General features: G+C 42.2%; 1 protein-coding gene across 1 annotated transcript in view; it reads left to right on the forward strand.

Annotated features, from left to right (window-relative positions):
• PROM1 (prominin 1) overlaps nt 1–18,980 on the forward strand; it is a gene marked incomplete at its 5' end in the record, with an annotated part of 304,125 nt that overhangs the window by 68,217 nt on the left and 216,928 nt on the right. Inside the window, one exon of the mRNA XM_081332891.1 lies at nt 11,103–11,161. Within this exon, the coding sequence (XP_081189017.1) occupies nt 11,103–11,161 (59 nt within the window). The remainder of the gene's footprint in view (nt 1–11,102; nt 11,162–18,980) is intronic.

Raw genomic sequence — 18,980 nt, forward strand, 5'->3', positions numbered from 1 at the left:
AAGGTCTATTTGTCAACCAAATACTTATGCTTTAAACTACCCAATAAGAAATTTTGACCGAAATTCTTGGGGCCTTTCCCCATTGTGAAAAACATCAACCCGGTCACAGTAAAATTGAAACTACCCAGACTTTTGGGGAAAATTTACCCGGTGACCTCCCCCTAAGAAAGCACCTGGACCCCTCATGGTAGCAGGTCAGACCCATTATGAAGTGAAACGTATTCTTGACTCTAGAATCTTTAAGGGAAAATTGCAATACCTAGTACAATGGAAGGGATACCCATTGTCTGAAGCCATTTGGGTGAAATCTGCTGATGTGAAAGCTGACAGACTTATCAAAAGGTTTTATGAGAAACACCCCAACAAAACAAAAGCCAGTTCCTAACTTGTTTTTTGTTTACATTACAGGTTCTGTCCTTTTTGTAAGGGGGGCCGGATGTCAATGGTGCTAACATCGAATGTTATTGCTTGACAAGAGATGAAGAAGTAGCCTTTTCATATGTTAAACTTGTGTATTGCTTTAAGAGATTTAATTTAAGGTTGGAAGGGGGGACGAGTAGGATTGTACTTTCAAGGCCATCTCTAACTAAAGAAGATAAGACCTTGGTGGGTTTTCTAATGGAAGGGAAACTGATTCTTTAAATTAATTGGAGAATATGATTAATGATAACATTAGAATGGTGGAGAATTGTGTTTTAATATGTTGTGCAAGGGGCAGAGATTTCAGATTCCAGCTTCCTTCAAGTAAGCATTTGCCGGTGTATTAGGCTAATAAAGGACTTTTAAGGTAAACAATGCCTCAGAGTCACTTGAAAAGCCCATACGTCGGAAACTTGACATCATGTTTTTGACACCTTGCTGGGCGACTGGTAGTACTCGGATATTGCCTTACCCTAAAAGTGGTACAATGTGTGAAAAGGTTGAAAAGCCCTGCCGTAAGGGGTAGGGCAATCTTGGCAAAGGAGGGGATTAATTGATGGTAGAAGTTGGTGAAACCTAGGAAGCTCTGGAGCTGTTTGTGAGTCTTTGGGGGCTGCCATTCAATTACAGCTTTCACTTTGGTTGGGTCCATTTTAATGCCCTCATTGGAAATCCTATAGCCAAGATAATCTAATCAGGTCTGGTGAAACTCACATTTTGACAGTTTGATGTAAAGCTTGTCATTCAATAGTTTCTTTAACACTTCTCTCACTTGTTTTAAATGATATTCGTGCTGTATATCAGGATATCATCAAGATACACCAGAACCCCTTTGTATAGATGATCATGTAGGACCTCATTAATCAACTGCATGAATATGGCTGGGGCCCCCTGTAGGCCAAATGGCATGACCTTGAATTGGTAGCTCCCCACAGGACAGTTAAAAGCAGTCTTCCACTCATCTCCCTCCTTTATCCTCACCCAGAAATATGCCTCTCCCAGGTCTAATTTAGTGAAGACACTCCCCTTAGCTAGGAGGGTTAGTAAGTCCTTCAGGAGGGGGAGAGGGTATTTATTTTCCACACTCACCAAGTCGAGACCCTTATAATCCAAACAGAGACGAAGAGACCCATCTTTTTTTTTCTTTAAACAAGACAGGGGCTCCCACAGCAGACTTCGCGTGTTCAATGCATCCCCTTGCTAGGTTTTTTTACACCTATCGCTGCATCTCCTCCATTTTGAGGGGGGGCATAGCATACATTCTCAGCTGTGGGAGTTTGGCTCTCAGAAACAGTTCGATGGAGCAATCATTGGGACGGTGTGGAGGCAGGTCATCGCATTCTTTCTCACTAAATGCCTCCGTTAGGCCCCAGTACTTGCTGGGGATGAATGGCTCACCTGGTGGCAGTGAGGCAGCCATGTGCACTCACTCCCCCTTTGGGTGGGCTAAAGTTTCCTGTAATGTCTGTTGGATCAATGGAGTGCTTGGTCCCTTTAGGTAGCCCCACAATTCTCATTCCCTTCTCCCATCAGATAAACGGCTTCCATTTGTCCAACCAGGCTAATCCTAGGATCACAGCCTCAGTCATTTTTGGAGCCACCAGGAAGTGAATAAACTCCCAGTGCTCACCTATTTATAAGCGCAGGGTCTCAGTTAGTTGTGTGACTAAAGTCCCTCCCATCAGGGAGCCATCAGCTTGCTCAAACCTCATGGGTTTGGAGAGAAGCTTTGCTCGTATGCCTATTTTCATGGCAAATGGCAAGCTAATGATGCACTGGGAACATCCAGAATCGACTAGCACTTTTAAATCTACCTGTACCCCCATCTTAGGGATTATGAGTTTGGCAGGTAGAAAGGTGGGACGTGTCAACTCACCATTGGGCTGTTCTCTCTGTCATCGCTGTCGTAAGCGGGTAGAGCGGCGGCGGGTCCAGCCTGAGTTCTGACATTCTCCTATATGTGGGACATGACTTGGGCAACAGGTTCTGGTGTGATCCAGTTGTATATATATCTCTCATTGGCCACTGGGCTGGTCTCTTGCTGCTGGTCCTGGTCTACTCTGTTGTTGGGGATAAGGAACTGGGCAGTTCACTGCTTAATGTCTCTGCTGTCTGCATTGGAAACACTTGATCGTTGGGCCTGTAGGTGGTCAGGGACTTTCAGTAGGCACAGCAGTTGGAGATTTTCAGGGTTGCTGTTCTCTTGGGATCTGTATCACCCCAAATTGTTGCAAGGCCTCCATCAGCTGCTGCATACTCGGGCTGCGACCACCCCCACTACTGTTGCACTGGCAGAGACTGCTGGCCTCCCATCTGTGGTGGCTGTGTTTTCCTCCATTGCTTTATGGGGCCTGGGCTGGGTGGTAAATAAGCATGTCGGTCCAGGGATTGGAAGTCCTGGTGATGGCCAGGGCTCTTATCTCATCAATGGCGATCTGGGCTTTGGGAGAGATGATGGTTGGAGCTGTCCCTCTCTGTTGGGCTGGAGCTTTGAGGACAGGAGGGCTGCCTGATTTGCAAAGGATGGGCTGATGGTTCCCCTTGGCAAGAGTTGGTGGCTGCCTTGTCGATCATCCTGATCGCTGGCATATGGGGAACAGGAAGGTTGCTCTCTGCTTCTCATCTCTAGGTACTCAAACCTTTCCACCAACTTTTCCACTGATTGACTATGAGCTGCGGACAGGTACTTCCACTTACCTGAATCCTCAGTGGCAGACAATTTTGTAGTTCTCCACTGGTCTGGGGAACACGACATGCAGGAATCCCTTTGTGGTAGCTCAACCTTGTCTGCCTTTGAAGCACTTGAGGTGGCAGTGCCGTCTTGAGGTGTCTGGAGTCTCCACTGGGCTGGGCCCATTCTGAAGACCAGATCAACTATCCCCACAGTTTGGGCTTTGCCCCCAGCTGGGAAGCCTGTAAAAGCTCCTTCTCCACCAGCGCACTGGCTGTTGCTTCCCCCACTGGGGTAGCAGCTGCTGCCAGGGTGCTGGTTTCAGGCGTTCTCTCTTTCTCCAGGCTGAGATCTTCCACAAATCTGTCGGCTTATCACTCAATTCTAGGGACAGCAACTGGGGCTTGGGACCCCTAGATCAGGGGAGTCAAACTCAATTTCATTGAGGATTGCATCAGCATTGCAGTTGCCCTTGGGGGGCTGGGTGGGTGTGGCCAGGGTGGGCATGGCCTACTGGATAGGCGTAGCTGGAGTGCATGTGGCCTACTGGGTGGGCATGGCTAGCTCTACATTATTTGGGTCAAGGGTTCCCATGGGGACCTGGGCAGGAGTGGGACAGATCTGAGGGTCTCTGACAGAAGGAGATGGGACCAGGGCAAGTGCCAAGGCATGCTCCACTGAAGGAGCTTCACTGTTCCTCTCAGGCCATGGGGGGGGGGCTGGATGGTGGCACGGAGGTCTAATGCCCAGCCCAGCCCTCAAGCACCCATGGCACTAAGCCCAGCCCCACTTCCCCAAGGGGGCAGCAGGGCAGGACTAAGGCAGGACTTCCCTCAGACCCTCCCTTTCCTTCCTTCCTTCCTTCCTTCCTTCCTTCCTTCCTTCCTTCCTTCCTTCCTTCCTTCCTTCCTTCCGTTGACCCAGAATTAGGGGACAGTATAGGAAATATCAATTGTGAATGTGCAGATGGCCCTACTGTCTTTGGGCTCTTGCAAAGTCCTGGATGCAGGGTCATGAAAGGCCAGCAAGGAAAATACTCAATGTCCTAACCCACCCAAGAACATACAATATATTTAGGGAAACACCCAAAAGGAAACATGTTTATTACTTCTGTTCTCTTATCTACAGTATGCCAGACTTACTGGGTGAAATCTTTATCATATGCATGTCAGCTTTGCTGGATGGCTTGCTTATGTAACCAGAAAGAATAAATACAAGGATTTCTTGTCTTTTGGGGCTGCTCTCATTTAGAGGAGCCCGTCTTTTTGTTCAGCTAAATAAAAACGTAAAGGTTGAAGGTAGCTTCTGGTTTCCTGTATTTTTTTTACCAGCAAAACCTCAGAACCTGCATATCATTTTTGGTGAGCCTGGTTTCCAGGAGAGGTGCTAGGTTGTTCCTAGGGAGGATCAGGAAAGGGGAAGGCATTGAGCGTGCTCCAGGATTTCTTGGAGGTGCCCCCTTCTTGACTCTTCATTGTGGATTTAACAGGAACCAGTTTTTTTCTTTTTGGTTGCCTTTTACTTGGTTCTTGCATACTCAGGAGAGCTGAAGATAAGGTAGGACACACAGATATACATTACTTTGTTACACTGGCTTGCTTGGGAAGTGTGTGTGTACATGTAAATGTGTGTATGGTTCCTTGAATTTTTTCCCACCGTTGACCAGAGCTGGGTGGAAGTGTTAATGCCAGCCGCACCTAGGCCCCCCCTCTTTTTTTTGGGGGGGGGTGTTCTGGGGCCACCTAGAAAGCAAGGGGTGTTAATCTTGTACTCTTGTGCTCCAATGGGTTTTGAGTGGTGTGTGGTTTGAGGTTTGTGGTTGCTCCTTATATATATATATTTCCCACTGTTGACCAGGCCTAGGTGTGATACTGATCTTGGCTGAAGGTCATTGGATCTCTTGTGGCCCAACAGGCTGTGCAAGTGGTGTGAGTGACTTGAACACATGAGCTCAGCCCAGAAAGACCAGTTAGACTGAATAAAAGGACAGTTAGAATGAATAAAAGGAAGGGATGTGTCCTCAGCCCTCTTGACTGTGTCATAAGGAACTTTGGTAAGCTTAAAACCTGTTAGGATATGAAATTGAAACTCTGATTAAATACAATGCCCTCTGACACCAGGGCATACCCACTGTTTGGCCCACATGGGAATCCATAAATTTGTGAGTTTTTGAAACCATGGAGACTGTGCTTAAAGAGGCATGGATCATGATCAGCACACTTTATATGCTCTTTTGTTTTTGTTTTTTTTGTTTTTGTTTTGTTTTTCTGGACCTTACATGTGAATAAGCAGGTACTTAGAGACTGGGGGCTGTGGTGATCTTCCACGGCATCGCCTTTTCCTGCTTTAGCTTCTGCTCCACCACCCATGAGGGGATCTACTCCCTCACAGGCAGGTAGCTGTTAGGAGGGGGAACACTGATGAGGTCCTGGTTTGAACTCCCTTCTCCACATCTGAACTTTATGTGTGGGATGACTGATTGGGTTCTTACACTGACAACCCACACAAATATTCTGAATTGTTTCTGTCTACTAACTAACCATGCTGGATGTCTTTTTAACAACAGAGGAGGGGCATCTGGTAGGCAATGTTACTAAAAGGAAGGACGGTCCTTGATCTGCAACTTAAAGGTTTCCAAGATATTATTGTCACTGCATTGGAGATTGCCCTCCCTAAACAGGAAATATGGGCATAATTTATGATGTTCATCAGTTGCCAGCTGAAAGTCCCAGTGACTTCCTTGAGTGCTCCAGATGTTAAGTGTGAACTATGGAACGTGGAGGGGACTTCAGGTGATGATAGACAAGTTGTTGGAAGGAGCGTATAAAGCCTACATGACATGGCCAGAAGTGATAAACGGGGACTGAAGAGAGTGAAAAAAACCAAAATATTATTTTGCTGGCTTAAGCTCTGTAGCAGGTGCCCTAGTGCGCGTCTTTTCAACCTTTCCCCCTATTGTACTGCTTTTCAGATACAATATCAGTTACAATATTTGAGAATACACCCCAAAACTTTTATGCAAAAACAATGCATCATGTCAGTTGTAGGACAAATAACATGAGGAAGCATTTTATTTCCTCCCTGGATACAATTCCTGCAGCTGCAGAAAAAGGAGCAAATGTGGAAAGAAGGGGATGTGCGTTTCCTTGCTGTAGAAAGTGCTTTTTTTGTAAATAAAAAACCAAAAAGGTGCCAGCACTCATACACGTCACACAACCCACCTTGCCTACCCTACAAGGTTCCATCCAAAAAAGATGCCAGAACTCCATTCTGGGTGTTCTATGATGAGGAAAAAAAAGCCCTGGCTGTAGAACAAAGGGACAGTGAGTAACTTAAAGAGGAAAAAATAAGCTAAAGATCAATAAGACGTTTGTAAGCGGTTTGTTCTTCTTAATTTCCTAGTTCCCCCCCCACCGCCCTTTCAGTAGGATTAATTACTCCTATCGCCCAGAATAGGAATAACTTGTTGATGCAGCTTTTGTCTTGTCTTTGTCTCTGTTTTGTCATGGGTCCTGGTGTGTTTGGGGTTAATACTGTTGTTGGTTTTTCTGTGTGTGGGGGGCAGACCTGTCAGCTTTCTTTTGATTCATTCATCTCTACCTGGACCTCTTTCTGAAGGCAACAGTCATGCCGATAGTGCTGTTCATGTTTTACCTACTTTGTTTTCAGATCCTTTTTTCAGTCATTCTTTTTTTCATCAAAATTCCAGGGGGCTGGCACAAGCTTGCCATATTCCACTTGACCAAGCCAAGCAAATTGTTTCATCCTGTCCCCAATATTCTGGGGCATCCCCCTCAAGGGACACGGGAGTTAATCCCTGTGATTTCGCCTCTAATAAACTATGGCAAATGGATGTCACTCATGTTCCATCCTTGGCTCCCTGGAAGTATATTCACTTATCTATTGATACCTATTCAGGAGCAATTTGGGCCACACCTCAACAAGGGGAAACGGCTAATCATGTTATTTCTCCTCTTTTTTCAGCCATTACTGCCTTGGGCAAACCCTCCTCTTTAAAAACTGATAACGGCCCGGCCTATTCTTCATCGACCTTTTTGCAATTTTGTATAACCTGGAATATTGTTCTTACTCATGGGTTACCCTACAATTCCACAGGTCAAGCCATCATGGAATGTGCTAATTGGTCCTTTAAGGACTGTCTTAACAAACAAATAAAAAAGGAGGGATGTCAGGTACCCAATTTGTCGTGGATAACACAACAGGCTAAAAAGTTTTATTTACCTTAAATCAATTGAATGTCTCTATTCAAAATTTGACAGCTTATCAGAGACACGTTCAACAGAAAACAAGTTTGCCTCCCCCTCTAGTATATTATCGGGCATTGCCAGACAAAACATGGTTAGGGCTAGTCCCTCTAATTACTTGGGGAGGAGGATACGCTGCTATGCTTGCTCCTACAGGACCCTTGTGGATTCTAGCACGTGTCCGCCCAGCTAAGGATGTCATGGCACCAGTCCCCGAATCTGGTTCCAGAAATGACCAAAATGACTTTACAGATGGCACAGTGGCCAATACGATCTTGCCAGACCAGCCGTCCAATAACGTGGGGAGATATGAAAAACCTGACCACCAAAGACCAGGCAGTGCTGCAACAGCAGGATGTGGAGCAAACCCCTAAAAATTTATGCGCTGCCATTTTTGTGGTTTTAACTGTCAATTCCTTAGCCATTATTTGTTTATGCTTGATTATTAATTGTTGCCCTTTAGTGTCAGCAGCTATCATCTCATCCAAACATTCACTTGAGCAGTGAATGAAGCAAAACCTATGGGTGCAGCTAGCTAACGTCACAAAATGAATTCTTTTGCTTATCTGAATCGTATGACATGGAAAATTTGCTTTCTACGTGTTTAATCCCTGTCTGTACTCCTTTTGCAGTAATTCAAAACTTTACTGGCTTGAGTAACTTTCTATTGTATAAAAACTTTAACTATGGGACTATATCTAATTGAGCAATCCCTGAAAATATAACATGTGCTAAAATAGTTAATTGTATATCTTCAAGTAAAAAACCTCACTGTTTTCGTATTAGTTCACCTGTTTTAAATTGTACAGCTTTTGAAGAAACTTCGTTTAATTTTGCTCATGTTTGGCTTCCGCAAGGATGGTTTTTCACATGTGGTCAAGAAACTTTTAATTACATTCCTCCTAATATTAGTGAAGCACAGTGTTGTCTCAGCCGGATGATTCCTGTTTTGCTTTCCAAACAGCAAGTTCACTCAAATAGTTTTTGACGAGGAGTTACGTTAGATAGCACCTGTGACTCTGAAACAGCTTTACTTAATAAAGCAGAATATGTAGCTTTGGCTATATCTATAGTGGGTGTGCCAGCGCTTGCTGCTCGTGCTCATCTTAATATTAACACTATTGCATGTAATTTGGCAAAAACAATTAATGCTACTTCTATAGCTATTTCAGCTATTAACCACGAGCTGCAAGCTTTGCATAAAGGTATTTTACAAAATTGTGCTGCTATTGATTATTTGCTTTTGCATCAGCATTTGGGTTGTGAAAGTTTTGAAGGAATGTGTTGTTTCAATCTTTCAGATGAAATATGAACCATCCAACACCAGCTCAATATTTTACACAATTTGGCCTCTGATTTGAAAATTGATCCTTTAGGATCTTGGTGGTGCTTTGTATAAGAAATTGCGAGGATATTCTTCTCCTGATTAGGACCCCTCCATTAACCCTTTTTATAAATCCTTAGCAAATAAAATAAACAAGAGCTCGATGTAGAGATGGACGCCAAGGATATGAAGGGATGTACGCAGAAAACTGCCTGCCTCAGTATCTTGTTATTCCCATGCCTCTGAGCTCATTCCAAACAAAAAAGAAAAGAGTGAGATGTAGAGATGGAGGTCAAGGATATGAAGGGATGTGCGCAGAACACTGCCTGCCTCAGTATCTTGTTGTTCCCATGTCTATGAGCTCATTCCAATTAGCCTTGCCAAGGACTGCCAGGAACCAACTAGATAAGAAAGACTCTGCCCTGGCTTGGGAGATTCGGATGTTCTTTAAGATTGACTAGGGAGTATTCCAATAGACAATGCTTTTGCTGTGTGAAAATTCCTGCTTGTTAAAACTGTATAAATACAATAAACTCTGCGTAGGCAGACAGACATATTTGGGACAACCTGCGTTGACTGGTCTCTGAATGCCACAAATGTCCTAACCCACCCAAGAACATACAATATCTTTAGGGAAACAACCAAAAGGGAACATGTTTGTTAATTCTGTTCTCTTATCTACAGTATGCCAGGCTTACTGGGTGAAATCTTTATCATATGCGTGTCAGCTTTGCTGGATGGCTTGCTTATGTAACCAGAAAGAATAAATATAAGGATTTCTTGTCTTTCGGGGCTGCTCTCATTTAGAGGAGCCAGTCTTTTTGTTCAGCTGAATAAAAACGTAAAGGTTGAAGGTAGCTTCTGGTTTCCTGTATTTTTTTTACCAGCAAAACCTCAGAACCTGCATATCACTTCCTTCCTTTATGTGGTGGGAAAATATTTGAGAGGAGGCAGGGAGAAAAACAGGCAAGAAACGCAGCTGGGGAAGTGTCATCTTTCATGAGGAATGAAGAAATGCACCATCACCTGGAAGTGGCCAGCATATGGCCCTCGCTTACTTCACATATCCGCCTTGGTGGGCTCTGGAGGAGGGGATGCCATGAGCAGCATGAGAGTCAATGTTACCTGCACACTGCTGCCCAGCCCCCAGCCTGCCTGGTTTTGGGAGGCAATGGGGCACTCTCCTCACAATGCCGAGAGGCTGAGCCAGGTGGCATGAATCTGAAGAGAAGCGCGACACTGCCCAGCCCCTAGCCTGCCCGAAGTAGGCAGGGCCATGTGCTGGCCACTTTCAGGCAATGGTGCATTTCTTCATTCCTCACAAAGGGTGATACCTTCCTAGCATGCACCCAGGGGGCAGGGCTGATGTGGCAGGGGCTGATCCCTCGCTGTTTCCAGATGACTTTGTGGAGCTAAGACTGAATGCGTTTCAGCATAGATGGCCACCACGAAATTGTACATTGGCTCCCGGCCAGCTGGGATCAAGGCAGCAGGGGCCGTTCCCTCACTGTTTCCAGGATGGCTTCGCGGGCCACATGAAACCACTTTGTGGGCCAGATCCAGTCCCCAGGCCTTGTGTCTGACATGTCTGCCCTAGATAGTTAGGAAAAAATTGGAGCTTTTGGCTTAATGTCATGGTTCCAACAGATGAAATTCTTCAAAGAACTTTGAGGTATTGTTTACCTTAAAGAATTTTTATTTGAGAAGCATAGCATCGGCACTAAACACAACTGAAGCCAAAAACTAGATTCCCCTCCCCTGAGCACATAGTATCAAACCCCTCCTCCAATTAACAGTCATAAATCACATTCTCCAATTAGTTTGAAACGCAGGATCTCCCTCCAGTTCTCCAGCCCGCCAATACTTATCATCTCTTATTTCATTACCTTGGTTCACACACTAGGCCCAGTATTGTTATGTCTATTCTCATGCACATTCCTCCCCCCAGCATCAGCTTACACTAAAAGTAAAACATAAGAAGAAAATGGTTACATGTCTAACTGTTGTCAAAGCAAAAACATCTGATGTTAGCAGCATTGATAGAGTACTTTGCAGTATTTTGAGGGTGCTAAAAATAATCCCTTTTACCTTGTTCAACTCTTTGGTTTTAAGCAGTGTGTCTTTTCTATTGCATATTTGTTTCAGGACCTGATAACCATCTTGGGACCAATAACTGTGGGAAATTTTAATAGAATGACTATGTGGAACTTCTAAAAACCCATTTTTTCAACCCTAAAAATCCTAAAGGCCTCTGTCAGTAGAAATGCTTATGGGATAGCTGAAACAATAAAGTGGGCCCTATCATTTCTCCATTGAATACTGGTATCCTATGATTATTGGGTATAAATGGTGTTTACAAGTTTTTTTAATTATCTTTTTAGATTATCTCTAAAAGCTGGAAATGTTCTTGCTTTTTTTGCAGATCTTATCAAAAAGTTAGTGCAGGAGACATTTGGAAATAACCCTGGTGATTATCAAAAGGTAACTTTATTGCTTTATTTACATTTTCATGTAATAGGCTTTTGAACAGGAAATACTTTTTATAAACTTTATGCAGAATTGACTTGCGAGGCCGGTGTGTGGTGCAATTAGTTCACATGGTTTAATAAGATGGAGGTTTGTTGTCACTGTGAGTTGGGGGGTGGGAGCACGAAGGGAGGCTCAGCTAATCTCAATGGTTGTACTTTGACAATAAAGGTTCATTAAATATATATTTGAAATTTTCTTTGCAAGCTAAATACCATTAGGTTAACTCTGCCACATTTCTGGATTAATTTTCCAGATTCTACAGGTGAAGATCTGCCTGCTGTTTCCTTTTGCTTTGTGTCCAAGTAATTTACATATAATTCAGTATTTTCCCAAAAGATTTATGAGATCTTTAAAATAAAAATGAAAACATTATTTCTTTTTGCATAGCGCTTCTTTTAAACAGATCACTTTTGCTGATAATATATTGTTGTAAAAGGATTTTAAGATAAACTGAGTTCTGTAAACACAGTGGAAGTTTCTCATCACTCAGACTTCTGAATACAGTTTCTTTATGCTTGTTTCTTCCTTGCATAATCAGCTTTGGGAGAATCTCTTTACTTTCAATACTTTCCATTTGAATGAAATTAACCCTTTCTGGCACAGCATGTAGTATGATGCCGTGTGTTCATGGATGTGCTCATGTTACAGAATGGGCTCCACAGTTCTGATAACCATCTCCTGTTGTTTAGATGGTTTTTCCTGAGAGCCTTAGAGAGGGCAGTCCTATCACAGAAAGGGAAACTTGGAAGGAAAGGTAGAATCCATTCAATCCAACTTGCTGCTGCTTCTTCACCATTTTCCATTGTAAAACACTGGTCACAGAGATGTTGTAGGAGCAGACTATGCTTCAGAGGAAGCATATTGTTTTCAATATCTGCACAATGATTCCATCCCTGATTCTGATTTGGGCAAACTGACTAGGAACTATATGCAAGAATAGCTGGCCAGTCTAATAGTGTAGAGCACTGATTCTCTGTTCCTGTAGTACAGACATGTCAAATTCGCGATGTCACATGATGTTGCACAACATATTGGGACGGTTTTGCCATTTCTGGCAATGGGGTGGGCAGTCTTCTGTGTGATACATTCAGCCTGTGGGCTGGCAGTTTGACACCCCTACTGTAGTTGCAGCAAAGCATCATGGTCCGTTAATGGAATATTAATAATCCTTGGAATATTCGCTTTTACCTTTAGAACGAGCCAATCAAAAGAAAAATAAAACAGGACTAAAAGTTTGGCTGTATGCCCAGACATTCCTTATCTAAGAGTTTGAAACTTTTTTGAGAAAAGACTTGCCTTTGTTTTTTTTGGCCTTACAAGACAGACTATATTGATAAATAAATGATACTTGGAGCCATCTGCTCCCTTGGATTATAACTATTGTATTTTGGAACTATAATAAGCTGTTTTAGAAGAACTGGAAATTAAAACTTTTTTTTGAATAAAATTTGGTGGACTATAATCCTGATATTTTTTGCCTCCTCCTTTTTATCCTTTTTTATTCTGGGAGGTTTTTTACTTTTTCTTTTTTCTCTTTTTTCTCCTCTTTTCATTATCCTTTCCTCCTTTTTCTCCTGTTGCTATTTTTTTTACCTTTTTCTTTTCTTTTTATTTTTACCTATTTTTGTGGATTTTTCCTCCTACCAGTAGGAGTTTATTGGATTATAAAAGCTGGCCATTTGGCTACCCTGTGTATTACAATATAACATATAGAGACAAAGATGAGCATTTCAAACCTATCTAAACTTGGGAGAAAAGGATCTTCTGCCCCCACTTGACCTCTGCAAGTCCATTATATAAAAAATCAGTCATGACAGCAAGATAAAATGGAAGCCCAACAAAAAGACACTCAGGCAATTTTGCAGGCAATTGCAGCTCAGACGGCATACTCGACAAAAAACTATGAAGACTTGAAAAATGATCTTGATAAAATGAATCAAAAAATTATTAACATAGATTCTCAAATTGAAAATTTTAAACAAATGATTACAGATAATCAACAAAGGATCCAAAAAATAGAAGACAAGTCAGTGGAAGTTGACCAGAAATTAGCATCCTTAAAAGATGAAAATGAAAAATTGGTCCAAATAAATGGAGAATTGGAAGATTCTCTGGCAGTGATAGAGATGGAGCAAGCGTCATATTTTTTAAGATTTCAAAATATAATACAAGACAAGGAAGAGGACCTCCTAAACCTGATAACCGAGCTCCTTGCAGATGTTCTAGGAATGGGGAAGATCCAAATTGAAGAATTGAACCAGGTCTACAGAGTTAACTCAAACTATGCTAGAAGAAATAAAGTGCCTAGAGAAGTCCATGTTAGATCAACTGTTAAAATACAAAAACAAAGAAGTAGTTGTGCTCAAACAAATTCCTAGAAGGATAAGAGAGGCTCGAAGAGATTATCAGTTTTTAACCAGGAAATTGGTTGAAAAAGGAGTGAATTTTAGATGGTTGATCCCAGAAGGGATCTTAGTCTATTGGGATACAAAAAGATATAGACTGGACACCCCGCTTAAAGCAATGGAATTTTTTGACACTCACAGAACATTCATGGAAAAAGGTGATTCTGAACCCAAGAAATGAGGAAATGGTAGCTGAAGGAGCGGCCAAACAAACAGAGGGGGGAGAAGATAAAAACACATCTTAGAAGAAGGTGTAAGACAGAGACCAGATGCAGATCAGATTGACTAGAAGACTGAGACCTAGATATAATTGAAAGTTATGGAGGAGATTGGAATTTTATCAATAAATATAAATGGACTGAATTCTCCTTTAAAAGGGAGAATTTTTTTTACAAGACTACAGAAATTAAAAATGGATATAATTTGCCTCCAAGAAACACATATTAAGAGACAACACTTTAAATTCCTAGAACAACCGAAAATGGGCAAACTTTACTTTACACTCGCATCTCAAAAGAAAAGGGGAATAGCCCTTTATATTAAAGAAAAGATGAATCCCCAACAAATTTATGCAGATGAAGAGGGGAGAATATTAATGGTGGAAATCATGATGGATCAAAAACAGATATTGTTGGTAGCAATATATGCACCTAATGATAAGCAAGAGCAATTCTACCAACGACTGCACAAGAAAATATTGGAGTTAAATTACCCAAATCTTTGTATAATGGGAGATTTTAATGCAATAGTAGATGTGACTCTGGATTACAAAAGCCATAAACAAGGAAGAAAAGGAGGAAATATACTACCTAAAGTGTTTTCAAAAATGAAAGAAGAATTGTGTATTCAAGACATATGGAGAGAGAGAAACCCAGAAAAAAACCACAATACACATTCTATTCAAATAGGCATAAATCATGGTCTAGAATTGATATGATATGGACATCTTTTGACTTGAAAATGATAATACAAGAGGTGGAGATAGAAACTAATGTTTGGGCAGATCACAACCCAATAAAAATGACTTGGAAAGGAACCAAGAAAAAACTGAGATGGTCTCTAAATAAATCTATATTGAAAAAAAAGAATTTTTACAACTAGCAACAAAGGAAATGGAATTCTTTTTTAAAATAAAGAAGAAAGAAAAAACATCAAGCCAAAATGTATGGGATACGGCTAAAGCATATTTTAGAGGGTTGGCCATAATTTACACCTCTAAAAAGAATAAAGAAAAGAAACGATTAGAATTAAAGCTGAGAGAAGAACTTAAAAAATTGTAACTAGAGTTACAAATAGACCCACAAAAGAAAATCCTCAAGAAACAAATGCAGATAATAAAACATAAACTAAACCTGGCTGAGATGAACATAATGGCACAACAGATTAAACAGTCTAAACAAATATTTTTAAATGCCAATAAGCTGGGGAGATGGCTAGCAAATAGATTGAAAAAAGAAAAAGAAAAAAGATTGATAAATAAGCTACAAGATTCAAAAGGACAATTACAGTTCCACAATGTTGCAATGAAAAAATCATTAAAGAGGCACTCTATAAGGCAGAAGAAGTTCCTAAAGAGAAAATACAGTTGTACTTAAAAGAAACAGACTTGCCAAAAATCCTGGAGAATATCAGAAATATATTAAATGGGAAGATATCAATGATGGAGATTATGGAAACTATAAAAAGACAAAAGAAAGATAAGACTCTGGGTCCAGATGGACTTCCTGCAGAATTCTACGTAGCATTACAAGATGTGTTAGGTTCGAGATTGAAAGAACTGTGCAATAAAATCTTTTTGGAGACTAAAATACCATAGTCGTGGACTGAAGCTAATATTACTCTGATACGCAAAGAAGATACTGATCTGACACAAATAAAAAACTATAGACCAATATTGTTATTAAATGTGGACTATAAAATTTTTCCTTCGATAATGGCAGAAAGAATTAAGAAATTCTTGACTGAATTCATACATACAGATCAAAATGGCTTTTTACCCAAAAGACAGATAAAAAATAACTTAAGAATGATTTTGGATGTTTTAGAGTACCATGAAAATCACCCAAGGAAACAGATGGCATTAATATTTCTTGATGCTCAAAAAGCTTTTGACAACTTAAACTGGCAATTTATGTTCCAGCAGTTGATGGAAATGGACTTCGGGAAAAACTTTATAAATGCAATTCAAGCAATTTACCATAAACAAATGGCTAGAATAATCCTAAACGTAGATTATACAGAAAATTTTGATATCAAAAAAGGTACAAGGCAGGGGTGTCCATTATTCCCACTGCTATTTATATTAACATTGGAAGTATTGACCAGAAATATTAGACAAGACATAGAAATTAAAGGATTGGAGATAAAAGAACAAAAGTATAAATTACAAGCCTTTGCGGATGACTTGGTTTTTATTTTGGAGGAGCCACTTGAAACAGTACTAAACTGTTGGAGAAAACAGAAAAGTTTGGACAACTGGCAGGTTTGAAAATAAATAGAGATAAGACCAAAGTATTAACAAAAAACTTAGACTCAAAACTCAACTTACAAAAAAGACAAACCTACAAATAACTAAAAAGATTAGGTATCTAGGAATCCATTTAACAGCAAGATGTACAACATTAAAAGAAGATAACTATGAAAGATAGTTGAAACAAATAAAATTGGACTTGGAAAAGTGGAAAAATCTTCAGCTGTCGCTGTTAGGAAGAATAGCTACAGTTAAAATGAATATTTTACCAAAAGTACTCTTCCTATTTGAAATAATCCCTGTAAAATTGGGAAAGGTTTTCTTTGATGATCTAAATGCAACAATATTGAGATTTATCGGCAAGGGAAGAAAGCACGAATTAAAGTGAAAATGTTACAAGAAGCTAAAAATAGTGGAGGATTTGGACTCCCGGACTGGAGACTATATTATCAAGTAGCCATTCTACCATGGCTTAAAGAATGGATTACGCTGAGAAATAAAAACTATTGTACCTAGAGGGGCATGACCTACAAATTGGTTGGCATGCCTTTCTATGGTACGAGAAAAGTAAAGCACATAGATACTTCCAGAATCACTTTATAAGGAATGTACTCCTTTCAGAATGGGAAAAAATAAAGCAGAAAATCTATATTAAACTACCTGAGTGGCTTTCAACAATGGAAGCTTTTGCTTACCCAAACTTAATTAACTATGACAAAGTCGTTACTTACAAAGATATCCTATATAAGGAAGGAAAATTGAAAGACAGACAAGACTTACATCAACATGGTATTGACTTAGCATGGGGGTCATATTTGTAAATTCAGACAAGATATAGAAAAGATGCAAAGACAATGGGATTTTATAAAGAACAGACAGAATTTGATGATGATGATGATGATAATAATAATAATGATTAATAATAATAATAATAATAATAATAATAATAATAATAATAATAATAATAATAATAATAATAATAATAATAATAATAATAATAAGTTGGAAGGGACCTTGGAGGTCATCTAGTCCAACCCCGGGCTCAGGCAGGAAACCCTATACCATTTCGGACAAATGGCTGTCCAGTCTCTTCTTAAAAACTTCCAGTGTTGGAGCATTCACAGCTTCTGACCACGCCTCCAGAAAAGATGGCCGCTCGTAGCTGATCGCGGAGATCGAGGGGAGCGGGTTTGGCATGGGGTCCTGCATGGGGCTGCTGTTCTCTAGCCCGGATGGGTGACAGGACCCTCCGAGGCTTCGGTGGAGCCCCTATGAGTGCTGGAGATGATGGCGGGGCGGCACTAGAGGGGGAGGCGAGGTGGCGGGGTGTCAAGGCTCCCGGACATGAAATAACCAAACGGGACGGCTCGGTCGGGCAGGCGGACGACTTACAACGGCCAGCAACGGCCAGCGGCATCCCACAGCAGCCTGCAAAGCGGCCGACGTTGGACCTGCTACGGCCTGCAGCGTGCAGCTTATGCTGGCTCGTTCGGGCCGGCAGAAGACATACAACAGCCAGCGGCAGCCGGTGGCATCTTACGGCGGCCTGCAATTCGGCCGGGAAAAAGCCTACTATGGCGCACGGCATGCGATGGCCTGCAACGGACCTGCAACGGCCTGAAGAGGCAGTCCAGTCCTGCAGCTGCCTGCGGTGGAGCTGTAATGGCCTGGGACAGCCTAGAAAGGCGGTCCGGATGGCGAGGCTCCTGGACTTGTGGCTGCCAAGCTCATCTGCCCATCTGTCAGAGCGGCAAGCTTCCCCCCCAATGGAGGGGGGTTTTTTTTGGATAGTGAAGGCCCCGTCCGATGGTTAGAGCGCCGTTTGGAACCCTCCTGGACTGCTCTGGAGGGTGGGAACATCTGGGACCACTTGAAGCTAAAAATGGAGGTGGGGCATGCCGGATGGTGCCCGGGATGGTGGTTATCTCCTCGGGGGTCATACTTGAAATCTGAGATAACCCTCCTCCATTTTCTTTATCCGGAGACTTACTACAGCCCCTTGGTCGCGTTGATATCTAGGACATGGAGATGGATGAATTATCACCATTCATCACCGGAGCTGCGAAGCTCACCACTAATAGACTATTCTACCAGCCACCGGACTTTCTCTCCTCCTGCGACCTACCCAGGGCTGGATAGTGGTTTCCTGAAATCTTGGTCACTGTGAGAGGGTGACCATGTTTTCTGGAACCACTGTTTCAGCTCTGTGGATTTAATATGCAGTTTGTTCCAGCCAACTCGTTCTTTGCTCCTATTTCTACCTTCTGATGGCTTACACCAAAAATGAGCTACTTGCCCTGAGAGCTTCCCCCCTCTCTCAGATGTGGCCATCCAACCTGCGCTGCCGTTTCCTTAATGACGGGTCTTGGGACCCCGAGAGGTGGCATGGCGCTAAAAAGAGGCTTTTGGGTTTTCTTTTAAAAAAATTTTAAGGGTTAGGGAGGGGGCAAGGTCAGGCCCGGCAGAATGAGAGGAAGATTCTACCAGACCTTTCTCAGTCTAGGCTGGCTGATGGCCACGGCAATATGGGGGCCGGGGAGAGTCTTGGGACCCAGGGGGATGGGGTAGGGATAGCGATCCCCACAGTGATTGGGAATGGTGGCAGATGGATGAACAGAGGGCCATATCGTAATCTGGGATCACGCCCTCACCTGCTCTCCCGGGGAAGGGGGAGGGCAGACACCTGAGCTCAGGCTGATCAGAAATGCCAGGTCTGTTGTGAATAAAGCTCCCCTCATCCATGATTTGATCGAGGAGGAAGACGCAGACCTGGCATGCATCACGGAAACTTGGTTGGGCCTGGAGGGAGGGGTCCCTCTGATTGATCTATGCCCTCCAAGTTTCCGTGTGCTACATCAACCTCGGGCTCAGGGTAGGGGAGGCGGCGTGGTGATCA

The sequence above is a fragment of the Vipera berus genome, assembly GCF_964194415.1.
Source record: "Vipera berus genome assembly, chromosome: 7".
NCBI lineage: Eukaryota > Metazoa > Chordata > Lepidosauria > Squamata > Viperidae > Vipera > Vipera berus.